This window comes from Pseudorasbora parva, chromosome 19 (assembly GCF_024679245.1).
Source record: "Pseudorasbora parva isolate DD20220531a chromosome 19, ASM2467924v1, whole genome shotgun sequence".
Classification (NCBI taxonomy): domain Eukaryota; kingdom Metazoa; phylum Chordata; class Actinopteri; order Cypriniformes; family Gobionidae; genus Pseudorasbora; species Pseudorasbora parva.
In genome coordinates, this window is record NC_090190.1 from 27,553,253 (window position 1) to 27,574,672 (window position 21,420).

The 21,420-nt window shown below is 37.5% G+C and overlaps 1 protein-coding gene across 1 annotated transcript; it reads right to left on the minus strand.

The window, feature by feature from the left end:
• Positions 1–6,237: 6,237 nt before the first annotated feature.
• Positions 6,238–14,331, minus strand: lye (lymphocyte antigen-6, epidermis). The gene is made up of 3 exons (XM_067426201.1): positions 14,174–14,331; positions 8,578–8,688; positions 6,238–8,137 (listed from the first exon to the last, which is right to left on the minus strand). Exons 1-3 carry the CDS (start codon positions 14,223–14,225, stop codon positions 7,923–7,925), a joined length of 378 nt encoding a protein of 125 aa, XP_067282302.1. The 5' UTR covers positions 14,226–14,331; the 3' UTR covers positions 6,238–7,922.
• Positions 14,332–21,420: the final 7,089 nt, after the last annotated feature.

Below are 21,420 nucleotides of genomic sequence, written 5' to 3' on the forward strand. Positions count from 1 at the left end.
CTGTTTAAGAGAAAACTGATCATGTTGGAACAGCATCTCACGGGCCGACATGCCCCGTGATCTAATCCAGCTGTTCAACTGAGCAACAGCCATAGACAAAAGAAGGTGTGATAAACTGACAATGTGGCTCCAATCGCAAAACCTCATCCTGCAGTTCTTGAATAGCTTTTTCAGCAACAGGGTTTTTGTTAACGTTTTTAGTTGCACCCACTTCGATGACCAATCTATGCCGGGCAAGCACCTCCTCCTTTGTTTATGCTGCAAATCCTGGTGCCGGGTCAGTCCTGACCACTGCCAGCGGACCATCAAGTGGACGCAAACCAATGCACAGGCTTACAATACCATCCCGCAATGTCCCCTTTCGCTCATTAGCGATTAAAAGGGCAGTCGTGAAAGATGTCACACCCTCACGAACAACTAGAATAAGTTGACGTTCACACTTTTTAGACATCCGCTGCAAAAGAAGATCCTACAGTCACTGGCGGGTCACTACTGGACTGTTCCACCACAAACGAAGGGGACTTTGCTAATGCAGCACACTGATGGCAACCCTTATTGATATGTTGAATAGCAGCCTCCAAATCCACTGCATAGAAGTATCGGCTAACCATAAGTCTCAACTGATGCGCAGAAGGGTGATTCAACCTGATGTGTAATGACATAAGTAAGCCATGCAACATATTCCTTGGATCGTCAATGCACTCAGACGACCTCACCAGTGGTGTATGATGATGTACGACTAGGAGCCCATCCTTTGCCAAAGTGGTATTATTCAAATATCGTTTTACATATCTGATATTGGTTACTTTCTTAGAGGGGCGTGTACCTTGGCGAAGATGTGCACATACTCTACGAAGATCTGGACACGCTGCTTGTATGGACACCCATGACGCTCTATTTGAAAAAGGTACTTTTTGTGCTCCCTGCAAAATATCACCAACCTCAGACCGGCGTACAACCATATTCGTACACTCCTCAACGAATCCACACACCTGACACGTTGGGCTGTTGCACACTGCAGCATTGCGACTAGCATGATCTGATGGGAGAATAGCAGCTCCAGCGACATGACGAACAGACACCTGGAATCGACTTGCAGTTGACAAGAACGTAGTGACACGTGGACTTGCCGAGAACTCGCCCCTTCACAACTTTTTAAAGGCTTGTACACATGGTTTGCTGTCAGTAAGAACACACACCTTCTTTGCTGACTGGATGACAAATGGGCCAAAGTGCTTTAACGCAGCCACTATAGCAAGAGCTTCAATCTCACATGGAAGCCAATTGATCTGATTTTTCTGAAGTTTAGCACTAAAGTAGCCAGCTACCATTAATTTTCCCTCCTGTGATACGTACAATGTTGCACCAAGGACTGGCTCCCCGAAAGCACCATCAGTAACGATCCAAAGTTGATCATTGGGTCGCGGTATTGTCACCGCACAGTTACTGGATAATGTCCTCTGAGCCCTGTGAAAACACTGGAGAAGTTCATCTGACCACACAATTGCACTCTTCGACTCACACCCAGCAACCATGTCATCAAGGGGAGCAAGAAGACTTTATAAGCACCAATAAAAGATCTCAAGCCTCTTACACACATGGGAGGATTACATGAGGCTAATGTGGCAATACGATGTGGACTAGCGCTGATGGTGCCTTGTCTCCATATCCATCCTAGGATGTTGGTTTGTGCGGGAGCCACAACTGTTTTTGCAGGGGATAAGCACAGACTACATGCCTGAAGAGCCAGTAATACCCTCCTCCGGACCTCAAGCAATTCCTCAAAACTGTTAGCGCCACAGTAAAGGTCGTCAGCAACTTTGATTACTTCTCCCTGTTGAAGAAGGTCACCAAGTACCCGACACGTCAACTCCTCCAGGGCAGTCTCTGATCCAGGCATACCCATTGCACATCTAGCATAAACACCAATTCCTTTAAATGGTGTTACTACTCCGCAGTACTTCATGGAATCTTTTGAAAGGGGTATCTGATAAAATGCCTTTGTAAGGTCAGTTGCAATAATATATCTCCACTGAGCGATCTGACGTAAAGTGGCATCGATGTTTGGCATGAGAGATGGCTGAGGCTTACTGTAGCGGCCTACGTCTGTGAACGCTGTCACAAGACGGAACCCTCCCTTAGGTTTTTTGATAAGGAAGGATGGATTAACATATTCAACTGCAACACCCACATCCTCAGGTTTCTGAAAGACTCCCATCTGTTCTAACATGTCAAATTGAGCCTGCAGTTCCTGTAACTGGCCTCTTGAATACTGGGGAATTCTACCCTTCCGCTGTGGTGGTTGAACAAGGCCCATATTTACTCTAGCCTGACAGGGCCCAACAGCACCATTATAACCCTTAAACTGTGGGTTGAAGACTACATCAAATTCTCGGTGGACTTCCCGGAATCTCTCTCTGATGTTTGGAGTCATTATATTATCTGGGTCTAATGAGACAAAATCAGAAAACGATGTCTTACTGGCACTATGGGTAACTGTCATTGAGGTCTCAGGCGGAGTCCGTACAGATTGCTCAGGCTCTGGGACATATGTCATACGAATACGACACACATGGTCATTTCTCTTAATGCCCTGTGTTGTGTTAGTCAAATTGGGAATTCAGATTTTACCTGATGTTCCTGTATACAAGGCTGGTGCAAGCTACTGTGTAAAGGCCTCATGTGGCTCAACGGCGAGCTTCTCATTAACATTCATCAACTCGGCAGGCAGTTCAAGCTCAACGGCCCCACTTTATATTAGGTGGCCTTAAGTACAATGTACTTACATGTACAAATTGTATTGCCAAACACCTTTTCTGATATTGAGGTGGGATACGGGTAGAGTTATGGACAGGTGTGGTGGTGTGGGTCAGTTTAAGGGTAGGGTTAGGTGTAAGGAAAGTACCAACTGTGTAATTACAAATGTAACTACAGAAATTAATTACAGACGTAACTACATGCAGGTTTTTTTTTAAATGTAAGTACAATGTAAAAACAAGTATGTACACAATAAGTGCATTGTATCAAATTGTTAATTACAATGTTAGTACATAGTAGTTAAGGCCACCTAATATAAAGTGGGTCCAGCTCAACAAAATCACCTGGCCACACAGTATGTGATGATGTAGCACGAAGGACATGTGCTCGCCGGACAACGTGCATATTCCCCACTGTTCGTCTAGAACCATACTCGTACATATTAGGTCCTACACAGACCTGATGTTTAGCAGGGTGAAGAGAGATGTCATTCCACTCCATAAATGGTATGCCAGCAAGAATATCAGAGTCTAAATTTTCTACAACAAGCCCTTCAAAGTAAAGCTCATGTCCATCTCTGTGAAACTGGGTTTTTGTCTCGCCAACTACTTTTAAAGGTGACGAGCCATCTGCCTGGTGAGCTGACTGGGTACTGCTGGTAATCTTAAGACCTAGTCTACTAGCACACGCTGTCCTTATCATATTTCCTGTAGCCCCGCTATCAATGGTCAACTTAACTGGAGCATACCCATGAAAAGCGTCAAGGTACGGTGACTGCATGATATGAACACGCTGCACTGCCATAGGGCAATACACAGAGTCATCCTGGCCATCATCAGATTCTCCCCCTGTGTGGTCTAACGAGCACACCACTTGCCGTGCTTTAGCAATGAATGCTCTGTCATGGGGAGGCAAATAGGAGCACTTACTGAGAAAATGATTATCTGGTCTGTGAGCCTCTTTACACAATGGACATGATTTCCTGAATCGACTCATAGACGATGGTTTCTGCCTCGGAAAGCTTGACACAGCAGTATGCATAGCTCTGGCATCCTCTGACGACTGAAGTTCGTCCAATAATGAGCTAAGAGCCTGTGATATCTCTGGTTTTATAGACGCCAGCGTACGTGATCGTAATTCAGTGCCATACCTCTGCTTTACAGGTTTTGGCAGCTCTTTATGTATAAGTCGTAGCCATTGTGAGAACAATAACATTTTCTATTGTGGGAGAGAGTTCTTCATCCTCTACAATAGATACCCCTCCATGAGAAATGCCACAGTCTTTACGGAGTAAATTGTCTTTGACAAAGGCCATTAATCTCTGATATAAATCCTCCGGACCCTCATTAGGCTCTAATTTAATTGCAGTAAAGTCAATGAAATGGTCGCCCGTGGACTGAAATCCAAAATGTAGCCTAATTGTCTGCCATATCTGATCAATGCACATGGAATTCTTAACAATAGTGTTGTGGGATATAACTGGACAATAATTTGCAATCTGTCCCAGCATAAGCTAAAGCATGCTAACCTTTTGTTGGTGCATGCATCGCTGAGCTGCAGGAATCTCCGCACCATCATAGGTGAAACCCCTATATGGTGACGTCCGCGTCCTCTTTTCCCACTGCACACCGTCCTTTAAAAACTGAGCAAATCCCGCGTCCAATAACAGCGTGTAGACAAGATTTTGATGCCAATTCTCAAAGGAGTTCACCATCTCAACTTTAGTAAGACACCACTGCTTTGGTGCTCTGTGTGTGTTTGCCATGCTTACAATTCATGTCTTGTCATCAAAGTTACTCCACTCCTAATTTTACAATCATTCGTAGCGTAAAATGTTCATCAAAAGCTCAACGAATGCATTGAAGGAGTGGATTCGTAACCGTTGCCACCACGCCAGTGTTTGGATAAACACAAATGAATCACAGACACGAGGAGCTGGTTAACACATGACTTACTGGTCACACCATCAGACTAATAAGCCATCATACATAGACCCAAACCCTACCCCACGCTGACGTGTCACACCACTGGAGATCAAACGTCACATTCCATACACGACACCGGGAATCAGACGTCACATCCACTGGCGCTGCATCTTTAACAGCCCAAGTTTTACAATTTCCCCGGACCCCGTTAAAATAAAAGACTCAACATGCAGGGCTAAAAGCCCCGGATCTTTTGGCACCAGAGGGAGGCTGGCACAGAGAATCACCTTTTCTCGACTAATTTTGTCTAGGCCTATATTAGTTTTGTATTGCTTTTGTATATTAACATTTGTTATTTATACTAGTAGCCTATTGTGATGATTTTTTCACGACCCAGATTTTTTGGTGAAAAAAAATATTAGTTCAAAAAAATATTAGTTGATGATATTGATAATACGAAGTAATTTTATTTAGTTTGACAACTTATTGGCTGAGATAAGAAGACTAACCTCTATACTGGGCATTCTTTTGATTTTCTTACTTTCTTTCTTTCTCTTTCTCCGTCACTGTAATGGGTGGCACTAGAGCGCGCTCGCACCCCTGACACAACTGTCGCCCTAGGCAACCGTCTAGCTAAAACGATCTATAACAATGCAATACTATTGCATATAAAAACATGTTTTACTCACATAAGTGTGTTACGCCATTCCTGTCGGATCCAAATCCAGCATCGAACAGAGAATTGTTTACAAACGATCCCGCAGTGAAATGAAGTGAACATGTCTTCCCCACGTGAGCTGGAACTTCATTAAAAATAAAGTTCCAACAACAGATTCCTAATATTAGGATCCGAAGGAAGCTTATACAGTGACCGTGTTCTTCCACAACCAGGAATAGTGCAATATCTTGCTATCTTCCTCAGCATGTTTATTGTTGTTGACCAGGTTAGCATGAGCACTCCATGAATCAGTGGAGGAGGCTACTGGATTAGATTCTGTAGAGGTGTGTTTCGTATCGCTATGACGTAAGAATGAAGCACAAGACCGTTTGCTGGGCCTGGTGTCTTTTCTTTGACTTTGACTGACAAGGAAGTTTTCAGCTCTAAAACTTAAAGGATATTCTTATATTACCATGACCTTTTATCAAAAGCTCAAGGGAAAGTTGATTTCTTAATTCATAACCCCTTAATGCACAGTAAATTAACTTGAATGATCACGGTAGTCCTGTAATTAAAATATTGATATTTTTTACATAAAAATATACTTAAAGTTCAATTTTAGTATTTGGAATAAGCTAAAGGTACTGAGCAGAGCACACAGTAGCTTTATTATTATCTGTAAAATAATATATTCTTAGTATATATTCCAGTTGCTTGTGTGTCCCGAGTACACTCATAATGAATCTGTATAATGTACTTAAAACACAAATAAAGTATACTTATAACACAAAAAGTATACTTTTAACACAAATGAAGTATACTTAAAACACAAGTTTACTTATAACACAAATAAAGTATGCTTTAATATCGCCAATCAAGCATGTAATTAGTCCCTACACTAGCATATACATAACGTGTACTATATACTTGAAGTTGTCCAAATTTAGCACATAAAAGTACACTAAATATACTTAAAAGTTATGCTTTAATACAACTGAATTACAACTAAAGTATACTTACACAAAACTACAAAACCAGTTGTTCTAAAATAGCACACCTCAAGTTATCTAATCATTAAAACAATGGAGTATACTAAAGATTAGTCTGGCTGCAAGTAGCATACTATTTTCCCTATTAGTGTTGTGGACCATGGCAAGCAGACTTTGGAACAAAATGAGAAATCAAAAGAGGACCAGTAATCGACGTGGTGTTTTCAAGATGGCGACAGCTTTGCAACTAACTTCGACCTGACAGAGATGCCGTTCTTGCATGTACTTTATTAGACAGGTGAACTACATAAAATGAATTAATGTTATGTAGCTCAACACTATTCTAATGTTGATGTAGCTTACTGCTTGTCTCATACAGCCAAAAAACTAACATACAGAATAACATTATAACATCCAACACACTCAAATGCAGTTTAGATAGTGTAGACCAAGTAAAACAGCATTGCGTTTCCTAACAATTTTTATTTGTTAAATAAATTGACCTGTATGAGTAGTAATTCAACACTTGCGGGTAGTTCAATAGAATGAAATATCTTTCTTTATATCCCTGTGGACTAACGCATGTGAGGCTGATAACTCTCTTATCAGTAATCGCGCCCTGCTTCATACCAGTCATGTTAAAAAACATGAATGCTTTCACTTATCCGTAAACATTATTTTGCCATAAACATTATTAGATCCATCTGTATCACGACAAGTTCTATGATTCCATGGTCATTCACTATGCCATCAATCTACACCTTTGTTATTGTTTTGAAGAGTTTAGTGAACCCTAGCGGTGAAAAAATACATAGTGTAGCTTTAAAGCTTGCCAAGTTTTCTCTGCTTAAAAAATTTAAGTTGATAAATTTAAGTTGATAAATTTAAGTTGATAAATTTAAGTTGTTTGAAGAGGTTAGCGACCCCTAGCGGTGAAAAAATACATAGTGTAGCTTTAAAGCTTGCCAAGTTTTCTCTGCTTAAAAAATTTAAGTTGATAATTTTAAGTTAACATTTATGAATTAGTATACTGAAATATTTAGAAGTTAAGAGTTATTCAAATGTATGAGTATATGTAAGTTCTGCTTAAACTTTAAATTTCTTAACTTACATCATTTAACTGTTTTGCCAACTTTTATTCAGGTAACACTGTAACAATAAAAAAGTGTAACAAATGTATTAATATAGGCTAATTTCTAAACATACTATTGTTAATTTAATAAATTGGTGGTCTTATTACATTAACACATTTTTATTTATACAACTAAAAATACACCAAGCAAATGCCTAACACAAGTGCATTGCTGTTTCTGTTTATTTAACCCTCAACATTATTCAGCTCAAACATATCATCACCTCATTCCAAATGCAGATTTCATTAAAAAAAAAACATAAGCAAGAGTGTTGAAAATGTAATGTTTTACATTGTATGTAAATGTTAATAAAATCATCAACACTGCATCACAAGTAAAGTTGTAAAATAAAGTCAAGTCAAGTTAAATAACAATAAAAGTTACAGAAAGTTAAGGAATCTATGCATTATAGATTACATTTATATTGATTGCCCTTGGCACAGAGAAGGAGGTGTTACATCTACAGCATGTAACTGCTCCAGATGGATGTCAATAGGGCAGTGCTGAGAGCCCCAGCCATGGACAGCTGGACAGCACTTGCTCCATTGCACAGATCTGTGGTACAGCAGAATTTGGTCACTGAGTATCCAGCACCCAAGATGGCTCCACTGCTGTTGTTGCAATCAGATGTGCAGCCACTCGTGGAGAGGCTCAGAAAATCGGACACATTGAACTCTGTGAAGTAATATACCATAGAGAACACCAGAAGCAGCATGTCAGTATTTTACTTTTGTTTTCATGTAAATTATTATTATTATTGTTATTATTATTGTTGTTATTAGTTGTATTATTATTATTATTATTATTATTATTATTATTATTATAATTATTATTAATATTTATACTACTGCTACTAAAAAAGGGGGAAAAATATCAACCAAAGAATATTTCTTTAACTTTCACCAATTAGTTACATATTTAAAATGTAAAATAGTTGAACTTGTGCCTTTGTTTGGAATAAATTTGTTCAAAAATGTTTTATAAATCTGACAAAATCTGATTTTTGCCTCTTTAAAGGTACAAATGATTTAACATTAGTGTGTGTGCGTGCGTGCGTGCGTGTGTGCGTGTGTGTGTGTGTGTTTGTTTGTTTGTTTGTTTGTTTCTGGTCTGACCTGCTTTTGCAGTATAGCAGTTGGTCATGGAGCCAGTGCAGTCAACTTTGGAATTGAAAAAACATTTGCCTAGAACACCCACTTTACATGAATTGCAGGTCAGGGCTTCAGCTGTAGAAACACAGATAAAGAATATGAAATTAAATGGACATTATAAACTTTTTGACACCCCCCCCCCCCCCCCCCCCAAAAAAAGGTCTGGGTAAATTAAAATCACAATGACTTGGATGATAGATGATTGATAGAATGCTGTGTCTAGAACTAAAACATATAAATATTTATTTTATATATAAAAAAAAAATCTTCAGGATCCTGAAAAACCAAACAAAAAACACAGACATCAAGAATCAGCATGTGAATCACAACAATGGTGACATGCTTCATGCAGCAATGCATGCTGGGAGCCATTGGTTACAGCATTCTTTGCAATAAATTATGTGCTTTGTTAAACACTGTTACACACTCATACAATCTGCTAAGACTCAAACTGCCCAACTAAAGGAAACACTCATCACCAAAATGGTAACAAAACATTTTCAATAAAAAAGTTTACATCTGAACCTGTTCATTCTTAACAAGAACTTCTGTTTCCAAATGACACAAAATGTTGAATATGCTCAACTACAAAAGATTTGTTACATATTAGTTGTATCTCTCCAGAAAACAAATCATTTCACATTGACTCAACTAAACATTTTTTGTGTCACAGACATCTTATTTTCAGTTCGTATAACTGTTATTTACAAAAGTTGAGTCAACAAAAAAAAAAGGCTAGGGGAAATTAGTACTACGATTTTTTTTGTTGAATGAGATTTTTACAGTATGGATTTTTGCTGAACCAACAAAACAAAATCAGTCTTCTCAACTTTTTTCAAGTTGTGTTTTTTACAGTGTATATACTGAGGAGAATACTAAATCATAATGAGACTTTAATTGCCTGTGCAAAAAGGATTCTAGCTGTTTGCCGAGTTTATTTAAATAAAAAACTGAAACAACACAAATCTTTAGTTTTTTACTTAAGTGTCATTTTACTTTTAATTAGGTTAAATTAAATAAAATGTGTTAAATGTTAAGTTAACCTAAACCATTTGTGTTGAGACTACATGAATCATTTATGTTGCGCTGACTGAACTGGGCAGTGTATTTCTATTTCCCAGCATGCTTTGCATAGGGATGTCTCAGGAGAGTAAATGTTGAAATTAAGTGCTGTTTAATGTGTTTTTTAGTGAAGGGGAAGACCTGTTAATGTTTTCATGTTATATTTGACAGTTATATTTGACATTTAAAAGTTTTTTTTTTTTTTAGTTTACGATTATCGTGAAGTGTAGATCTTGTGGTTAAGCTATGCTGTTCTGAAACTATGCTAATGCCAGTGATGAGAGATGCTGTACTTGATCATTGCTTGCATGTTACAATTAGCAATTGATCAGGTGTTGTTGACTAATTGTTTTTATAGAAATAAAGAAAACTAATTCATGTGATGCAGCTCCCATAGAATACGCATGGGCATCAGTTCTATCCCTCTCTATACTACTTTATCTAAATGGATTGACATAAAATAATTTAGTCAAAACTACTAAAAAAAATGAAGTTAAAGCAGGTATAACTTTTCAACCTTCATTATATATTTTCAAGACTCTTTTGATGATACATCGACTTACAATAGGTTGAACGACATGTCTGCCATAGCTTGATGGGGTCTGTATCTTTTTTAATCGTACTTTTAAATTTCAGGTTTCGGGTAGTAACCCGAGAACAAAAAGAACTACACAATTTGACTGCTTTACGGCATATACGTCACTTCCACCAACACCCACACTTCCTTAAATTCGGACGTGCGAGCCCAACTTTGTTCGTCGGATAATATAGTCATGTCCGAAGCAGCACAGAAAAATAAGAAAAAAAAGGTTTTGTTGGAGGAAAGAAATAAGTGGGAAAAAATGTGATGTGATTAAAGGCAGGACGAGGATCAACATTGGACCAGCGTTTGCTCGTTGGCGTGAGCTGAAGGAGGGGTGCCCGACCGATGCTGTCATGCTTGTTATGGTGATTACCTACCACTCAAACATTAAATTGAAGTATCATATAGATTCTGTAAAACGGTAACCAATAGACTACTATAATGACTCTGGCTTGTAAACGTGAGCATCTTGATTTTTTGGTGTTTGAAAAAAATAAAACCTATGAAATTATATTCATGACATGTTGAAACATATGCCACTGACTGTACCTGGGATGAAGACATTTCACACGCGACGCCAGAAGAACACCTGCATGTGAACTCCTCAGTGATCAGGGGAACTGTTATTGCTGCACCAACCCGCGGGAAGCTTTTATGAAGTTATTTGGCCCGCCCCGCACCACTGTATATATTTTTACAACCCGCGACCATTAAATAGACATACTGGGTCCGCGGGTTATGAGAAGACCCGCGCATTACTAGTTCAGTGCTATCAGGGTTGTCATGTCAACAAATGCACGCGCGATGGCATCCCCTGTTGTAGGATGACAGAGCTTACGACAGTAGTTGAGGACATTATTTTTTCCCAACTGTAGGGGGACCCCGATAGCAAAAGTTGCCAAGTGCTGCTTTAATACAACAAGATTACAAAAAATTTGTGTAGTTGAGCTGACACTATTAAATTAAGCTACATTAAATTGGAATAACAGAATTACATAATGCTGAAATAAAGCAAGTTAATTAAGTTAATCACTTTCCATGATTTTTTTATGTTCATTCAAAGAGTCATTTTTTGAGTGTAGGCTTAAGGCTTAATATAGCCTATTCTGCACTCAAATGTACACATAAAACTTGCAGCAAAGCACTGGCAGAAATAATGATTATGAATGTGTCATATCAAGGAGATATTTTAATTATTTATTAAACTAGTTTCTTTCTGAGGCATACGAAAGGCACACCTTAAGGAAAAATTGCTTTTCATTAATCCCATATGATTGCAGACCAAATATATATGTTTGTATTAAACATTGTATTGAGTAACAGATTTTGTGTGAAAATAAATCATAAAAGTGGGTTATTTTGTTTAAAAATCGTATAAATGTATGAGGTGGCGAGGTTTTTTTTTAATCCCTCACATGAGGTAAAAGGCTCAACAGCATGGGGCAAAAGGCACTTGATACAAATACTTAGCTAAAATAATATGTTTCTATAATGTCTAACTTAATACTTGTTAAAAACAATCACTTAAGCAAAGTTTTAACTATTTTCTGTTTATTTTGATAAATCAAATAATTCATTTTTGTTCAACAAATGATCATTTTGTTCAACAAAACACATGCTGTCATTAAAATGTTAATATAGAAATATATTTTAAAAATATAAAAACAAAATAATTTTAAAAAGTAAAGATTCTGAAAGTATTGATCCCATAATATTGTATATAAATTTACACTAGTAACAATAAGTTATATTTTATTATATGATATGCTTAACATATATTTTAAATATGATGGTTTTATAATAAATATGGTGATCTGAATCTAACCAGGTCATGTCAAACAAATGGAAAAGTCAGCTAAATATTTATTATCATGTTAAATATAATCCCTCTCACTCTCTCTCTCTCTCTCTCTCTCTCTCTCTCTCTCTCTCTCTCTCTCTCTCTCTCTCTCTCTCTCTCTCTCTATATATATATATATATATATATATATATATATATATATATATATATATATATATATATATATATATAAGTTTAGACACATTACTATTTGTAATGTTTTTGAAATAAGTTTCTTCTGCTCATAGAGCCTGCATTTATTTGATCAATTTGATAATTTGGTTTTCAATTTATTATACTTTAAATTATAATTTATTTTTGTGATGCAAAGCTGAATTTTCAGGATCCCTTCTCCAATCTTCAGTGTCATCCAGTCATCACATGATTCTTCAGAAATCATTCTAATATTCTAATTTATTATGAGTGTTGGAAACAGTTCTGCTGCCTAATACAGTTGATGAATAAAAGGTTCAAAAGAACTGCATTTATTAAAAATAAAAAACATATTTTCAAATAATATAAATCCACGTTACTATCCATTTTTATTAAATTAACACATCCTTGCTGAATAAAATTATTGATTTATTTCAACAACAAAAAAAAGTCTGATCCCAAATTACTGACCAGCATTCTGTGTATATTGTTGTTACAAAAGATTTCTATTTTTAAAACATTTTGCTTCTTTTTTTTCTTTTTTTTCTTCTTTTTATTCATCAAAGTATTATAAAAAAGTATCACAGGTATAAAAAAAAAAATATTACTGTTTCCAACTTTGAAAATGAATCATCATATTAGAATGATTTCTGAAGGATCATGATCACTGAAGACTGGAAGAATGATCCTGAAAATTCAGCTTTGCATCAGAGAATTAAAGGATCATTTAAAGTATAATAAATTGAAAACCAATTATTTTAAATTGTAATAATATATCACAATATTATTATTTTTTTCTGTATTTTTGATCAATTAAATGCAGGCTTGATGAGCAGAAGAAACTTCTTTAAAAAACATTACAAATAGTAATGTGTCCAAACTTTTGGCTTGTATACTGTATATATGTTATGATGCTGTGCACTTTATTTAAGCACTTCATCTTGATTTAACACCATTATGTCAAGTTTCTGGTTAAAATGTAATTTATTCATGTTATAATGACTTAAAATGGTCAAAATAATTAGGGGTGCCTTTTACTCCAAATAACGTAGCCAACTTTTACATATTCTTAAGTTATGGAAAAACTGTGCCTTTAATTACCCTGAAGAAAACTTAAAATCATTAAGAACATCTTATATAATGAATATTCAATTATTTTAACAATTTTAATCTACAACATTTTTTAAAACAGCACATATTTGATCAAATGAGTGCAGAATCAGCTTTGCGCTGCTGCCCGCGACCGATACTGATTCTATGGGCCTTTACATAGGTAAACAGAGAGTATTTATTTTAACGGGTCACCAACTATGTTTTCACTCACTTATATTTACATACGAGCACCCTCATCCTGTCTGACACGCATAGGCCTGCAATGCGCACCAGAATTGAGTTCTCTTTCGCCCCTTAACAAACAATAACGCAGAGAAATATGCCAAAGTGCCCATTTTGTCATGTATCTTCATAAGAGTAGTCTTAAATTAGTTAAATATTGTCTTAAAAGAACTTAAAGGGTTGAGAAAGCGCGTCAGATTCACGTAATGTTCAGCAGGGGCCCTTCTGTCCCTTCTGACTATGTGACTTTGCAGACAAAAAAAAAAAACAAAAAAAAAACAACAACAACATTAAATTGTCTTTAAAATGTGTTATTCTGTGTTGTAATAGAATGGTCTAAACATGAAGTTGTGTGTTGCTGGTTATCCAGAGATCCTTTAGTTTTAGTTACCAGTCTTAACATAAGTTTTTAATAATCTATATTAAACCATCAATTAAGTTTAAATACATTAATTGACAAATTTAATATAAATTAAAATATAAATACAATTTTTTTTTTAAATGTGTTGATCTGATGGATTGCTTAATTTCCCCCTATCAGCATCCAATTAAAAAAGGCATAATGACCAATTTCTATTAAGACTTACTTAGAGTGAAGAATCCAATCACTGCAATAACTCCAAGCACAATTCTGTTCATCGTGTTGACGATGTGAAAAGCAGAGAGCAAACTGAATTCTAAAAGAGAAGATGATTCTTCTGAGGTGAACCGGTCTTTGGACCGCAGCAGACTAGATGGCTTGTTTGAATACACCTAGATATATGGTGATGCTCAAGAAGGTGGAGTTTTTTGAAAGAGGGGAGAGCAATGAATATGTGCGGGTGTAAATAAGCATTTGAATCTGAGGAATGCACAGAGCAATCTGGTTTGGGGAGTTGAGAGATACTGATTATTGACACACACACACACACACCCACCCACACCCACACCCACACACACACGTAGTGTTTCCATGTTTTATGGGGACTTTCCACAGGCGTAATGGTTTTTATACTGGACAAACTATATTTTCTATCCTCCTACACTGCCCCTGCCACTAAACCTACCAATCACAGGAAACATTCTGAATTTTTAATTTCCCCCCAAAAAACTCCTTCTGTATGATTTATACGATTATTAACTGTAATAACTCTGTGTTGCAAGCACCAATCCGGTTCATTTTTTTCTTCTTCTCACAAAGATATAATGATCAAGATAAACTAAAAAATTCGCCGGAGTTAAAGGTACATAGTAGTATCTTAAAGGTACATATTAGTAACTTTTTGGTTTTGTACCTTAGGGTACCGCCCCAGTGACAGAAATGTAACTTTTTTTCTGACAGTGTACTTGTAAACACAACCCTCACAAAAAACTGTCATTCAGACAAAGCAAAAACACGCAGGAGCACACCAAACGCATCTGGGAATAACAGCCAACTAAACTATGTTTACATAGTTTTAGTCAACGCTTTTAATTACAGCCTGGAAAGTAAAGCGAATTTACAGCTTAACTATACAGCGTAATTATAGTGTAACTATAAAGTATGTACGTGCAGGCATAAGGGAACAATATGTAATATTTGGGGAATAAAGGGGTAACTTGCAGGAAAATTAACAAATTTATGTATCCATGTAGTTACGGGGTAAGTATGAATCTGCGGGCTGTAAAATAAAGTGGTGCTTGCTCCCCTCTTGTTTCATGTAGTTACAGGGTAAGTATGAATCTACAGGCTGTAAATTAAAGTGGTGTCTTGTTTCTGTCACATGCCTGTCCTGTCTTGTGTGCACATGTGGGTTTTTTTGTCATTCTGAGCATGTGCTCATGTAATTGTCTGATCCCTCCCCCCTTGTTATCTGATTAGTGTTTGAATTCTCCCTCCTGTTCCCTCTTGATTTCTTCCCTTTATAAGCTCCTTGTTTTTGTCAGTCTTTGTGTAATCGTTGTTCTGTCTATGTCTCCCTGTGTTGGTATGTTTTGAGTTCGTTATGGTTTTTGACCAGTTGTTTTGCTCCCTCGTGGGTTTTTGTTTTGTGTTATGTTTATTTTATGTTTCATAAATTCACATTGAGTTCTCACCTTAGTTTCATTAGTGTAACATGACAATCAAGTGGAGCTAAAGAATGCTGAGCATGCACAACAATTCCATTGAGAGCGTCTGAAAGCTCTGACATTCTTAAACGTGGAAAAAAGTTATACTAAATAAACAATTGAGATCAATCAGATTTAGCCATACATATATGATCCAGAATCAGATCTAGAGGCTGAAATTGAACAGGAGCAGCAGCAATAATGATTACAGCAGGACATCTCAATAGTATGTAAGTTACTGTAACTGTAGACGCTAAGCGTCTTGACATGCTAAAGAGTTTTACAACATTTGTCTGTGTTAACTGGTGGTTTTTGAGGACATCATTTGGTTTATGGACATTGTATGCAATTTAATGTTAGCAGTAGCAAGCGGAATGGTTTTACACATCAGACTAGTGTGTGTTTACATAGAAAAACAATAGACTAGCGTAATTGAATGAACATAACACAGTCGATAACTAACAACACAAAGACATTTGAAGGAATTTTAATCACCGCCTGCTTCCAACATACGATCATGAAGCTGGAACTGCTCCATCTTTTAGCATTAGACGAGTTACAAATCTGGAGTTGAACTGTACCTTGTTCATAAACCATTGTTGCCCGAAATGCAGGGAGCAAACAAAAACACTTGCACAACTCTGTTGCTGCTCCATAAAAACAAACTCCATCCACTGTCCCATTAACGCTGGATTCTTTGGGAAGCTGTGCAGGGTTGTCTTGCTCTGACAACCAAAAACAAACTTCTTTGGTGACAATGTTGATTTTGTGAAGTCCTGTATCACTGCAGTGCAGCCGACGGCTTCCCTAAAGCATTTGCTCTCTCGCTCTATTTGCGCTTCCGGGAGAAGATCTTGTGCAAGAATATTCCGCCCTATCTGACGTCAGATAAACCCATACTCGAAAAAAAAAAAACATTCCAAAACTTGTATGAAATCGGAAGAAGTATTTTGGCACAGAAATATTACATCAAATGTTTAACTTTTTTTTTCTGAAACTTTGTCCATGTTTAGGATGGGAATCCAAATCTTTAACTGTGTAAAAAGCTCAGTATGCATGAAACAGCATTTCACCCCCTCTTAAAGAGAATTAAACACACTGTAATATTAGGCTATACAACAAATAAAAAACAGTTACCAAATGGGAATAATTCATTGTTAATAATTATATAAAAAATATGGAAAGTTGTGGTATTTTTGGAGGTTAAAAAACTATTACAATATATATAATTATTATCTTTAATGTCCAAGAATCTAGTAATGCAAGCGAAATCCAGCGGTGTAGAGTCATCATTAATTGACAACAAACATTGATGTGACGCTAAAGGGAGCGATGATATATAGTTTCACTTGATTCAATTCTTTCATCAATCCTTTTCCTTGCTTCTTTCCCTCACATCCTGAAGGGGTAGAGCTAAGGTATGAGGAAAGGAAATGAGGATGCACAAATAAGAATTGAGAAGCACCCAAGGTGTGGTCTCACTACTTATTTACTTGCATCCACTATAAAGCATCATAGAGGCAATGCCGTAAGTTCAATTGTGTGACTTGTTGTGTTAAAGATTGTACAGGTGCTGGTCATATAATTAGAATATCATCCAAAAATTCACTAATTCCATTCAAAAAGTGAAACTTGTATATTATATTCATTCATTACACACAGACTGATATATTTCAAATGTTTATTTCTTTTAATTTTGATGATTATAACTGACAACTAAGGAAAAACCCAAATTCAGTATCTCAGAAAATTAGAATATTACTTACGACCAATACAAAGAAAGGATTTTTAGAAATCTTGGCCAAATGAAAAGTATGAACATGAAAAGTATGCGCATGTAAAGCACTCAATACTTAGTTGGGGCACAATGCAGCGTGGCGTGGAGTCGATCAGTCTGTGGCACTGCTTAGGTGTTATGAGAGCGCTGCTCTGATAAGTGCCTTCTTTTCTGGATTGTTGGGTCTGGCATATTGTATTGACCTTGGACATCAGAAAACACAGTGACCCAACACCAGCAGATGACATGGCAACCCAAACCATCACTTACTGTGCAAACTTTGCACTGGACCTCGCAACGTGGATTATGTGCCTCTTCTCTCTTTCTCCAGACTCTGGGACCCTGAAGCAAAATTTACTTTCATCAGAGAACATACATTTGGGCCACTCAGCAGTCCTTTTTGTCTTCAGCCCTGGCAACACACTTCTGACACATCTTTCCCTTCACCTCGCTATTAATGTGCTTGGACACAGAGCTCTGTGAACAGCCAGCCTCTTTAGAAATGACCTTTTGTGTCTTGCCCTTCTTGTGCAAGGTGTCAATGGTCGTCTTTTGGATAACTGTCAAGTCAGCAGTCTTCCCATGATTGTGTAGCCAACAGAACTAGACTGAGAGACCATTTAAAAGCCTTTTCATGTGTTTTAAGTTAATTGATTAGAGTGTGTGGCTCCAGGTGTCTTCAATACTGAACCTTTTCACAATATTCAAATTTTCTGAGATACTGAATTGGGGATTTTCCTTAGTTGTCAGTTATAATCATCAAAATTAAAAGAAATAAACATTTGAAATATATCAGTCTGTGTGTAATGAATGAATGTAATATACAAGTTTCACTTTTTGAATGGAAAATAAATCAACTTTTGATGATATTCTAATTATATGACCAGCACCTGTATATCAGAAATTATTTTGTTAAAAAGATGATGTTGTATACTATTGTGTACAAGCTTATGACAATACTAATAGCCATTATAAATCCTACTTGTGACAGATCTGTCAGGTTCCTCTGTAACAGAGGCCAGCTAGTATTTGCTGTACGAGTAAACCTCACTCCTCTGACCTCAAGAGACGCTCTAGCGACTGACGCTTGAGGTTGCAGCCTTTAGCTTCCATGTTAGAGCATCCGATTCTCATGCCGGCAGACCGGGGTTCGAACAGAAGGGGTTACCCCTGCATCAGCCACTCTCAACACACTCCTTCACCTGCATATTAATCACGCACACAACTCATGTCAGTTGTCCGGTCTTGTTTGTGAAGTGATACTTACCTTACTCTTCAGACCTAGTCCTATGACCAAATTGTGTTCAGCCTATAGCTCCAGCGATGTCCCTTCTCCAGATTTCTTGATTGTTCCATCAAGTTCCAACGAGGTGTGTGTTTTCAGACGGATTCCTCGTCATCCATGCTCTCCCGTATTTTTAAAATTCCGAAGATTGGACTGAATATCCATTCCTCACTCCAACTGTTTGCAAGATTCAACTTACTTACTTGAATTCCTCTGATTTACCTGAGTGTTATCAATAAATCTAGTGTGTATAAATCTAATGTAGTGGTTGGTTCACACTTCACCTCTGACATTATGATTTTTGTGTCACACTTCACCTAAGGTGTGGTTATGAGTACATTAGATGACCACCTTCGAGTACATCAGATTAACGTCAGTCAAGGTCTTTTACCCTTTCTTAGTTTGGGGCACCAATCAAGGTATTTTACCTTGGCAGCATGAGAACACTAGTGATGACAGAAAGGAAGAATTCATAAAAAATCAGATTATCCTATGTCAGTTTGGAAAAGAATCCATATGACAACCAGGAGAGATTAGGAAAGATGCCACTGCCTATTGGTCTAACTACAATGACAAGTAAATGCTCCAAAAAGTCAAATAAATACATTAATAAATATAAATTCTGAAATAAATAAATGCAGATATGCATAAATTAATAATTTTGTCAAAAGTATAATTTTTAATCGCTATTTTTGTATAATTTGTGTTATGCTATAATTTTTCCAAATTTTTATATATATTTTTTACATTTATTTATATTTACATTTATTTATGCATTTCTACATGTATTTATTTATCTGTATATATGTTAATAAGGTCTCTCATCTCTGCCTAACCTCTCTCATGCAGGATTAATCAATTAGGCAAACCAGTCAGAACTGTTGGAATGAAGACAAGATAGTTATGTCGTGTTCCAGGCAACTGGTTTGTTTTTTGCAAACCAGTACTCCCAGTAACAAGTTCTGATGTCACATAGTCCACGAAACAACAATGGCAGCCCCTATGAATGTGGTGTTTATGTAAGTCATACATTAAAAACCAAATCGTTTATTAAAATAAGGTATTGGTCTAACATTATTTATCAGCAAATGCTATGCGTTATTAGCAGCTTTTCTAGCGTTAGCTATTTTCCAATCCATTGAGTGTAAGAATAAATTATTACCTAATACATTTCCAAATATAAAATAATGTAAAATAAAAGGTATAACAGCTTCTTTTGCCTTATGCAGCGATTTTTGTTCTCCACTGTTTTCCTCAACAACAACAAAAATGAAGGAGTAAGCAACTTTGGCGATATAAATTATTGTAAATAATAATTTATAATAATTTGACACCATGTCACCGTAAAGTACGGCATGCTTTGTTTATATCTTGCTATCGCAATTCTTTGTGTTTAGAGAGTTTGGCGTGACTTTGCCTGGAATGTGACAAAGTCATGAGTCGTGGTTTGAAGTATTAACTTACATTAGCCTTCTTTTTTTGACTAAATCAAGGTAAATCATGCTAGAATGTAGTAAATCGTGGTAATTCATACTGGTGCCGCTGTCCTGCATTTGAACTAATTCAAGCAGTTCAACACTGACTGGACTTGCTCCTCAGTGAGGCACACTGTCAGACTGACCGAATCCAGCTCCATCCTGAGAAGGGATCCTCTGCGTGGGACAGAGTTTGCTATTTTCCCAGTTGACCTGAAGCCCCAACTGGCTGAGGTGACACACCATGTCCCTGTGTTCGCACAACTGCTCACACGACAGGGCAAGGATAAGCCGTCGTCAAGATAGCTGTGGATGCGAACACCACACTCTCTCATGAGAGCAATGGCTGCCTCCGTGACTTTTGTGAAGACACAGGGTGACAGAGATAGCCCGAAGGGTAGGACTTTGTACTGACATGCTCATCCATCTTGGAGAATCCATACATGAAAGTATGCATTCCTTCAGGTCGATTTCTGCAAACTAATCTCAATGTGTTTCTGCGTTAGCATTCTGAACAGCAGCCTGTGTAGGGATCAATTCAAGAATCGCAGATCCAAGATCGACTGTAACCCGCCGCCTTTCTTGGGTACAATAAAGTACGGGCTATAGTCTTCATATTGGCTGGAAGGACCAGCTCCATCGCGTCCTTCACCAGTAGAACTGTGATCTCCGTCTGGAGCACATGGGCGTACTCCTTCAACACGGAAGTGAATGCCCCTGAACTTGGGGGGACGCGGGGCGAACTAAATTGCGTAGCTGAGTCTGATGTACGACTCAGTACGGATGAGCCAGTGAGACGGGCTGGGAAGCTCTAGCCAGGCTCCCATGGACTGTGTTAGTGGGACCAAGTGACACTACAGACATACCCGCAGCGAGGCGGCATGCAGGGACCTGACTGATAGCATGGTAGCAGCCCGAAGTGGGGTCTGAGTGTGCTGTGCAACACTTACCTGCTTCTGCTGAAGGGGCACGCAAGTGTGGGCAGGCTGCTTGTGTGCATCCCAAACACAGCCGACACCCCTGCTGGTGATTGGAGAGGCACCTAAGGGTGTCAAGGCATGGAAGCATCAAACACCACCAAGCGCGCTCTCTTGGCACCCAGAGGTATTGGAACTGCTCTTAAGAATTTGGGTACCACTGGGTGTTTTTAACACAAGTGGCAGAACAGAATTTACCAATGATTCTCCATCTGGCACTCCTCTGGGGAAGAGCAACTCCTAACCAAATCTG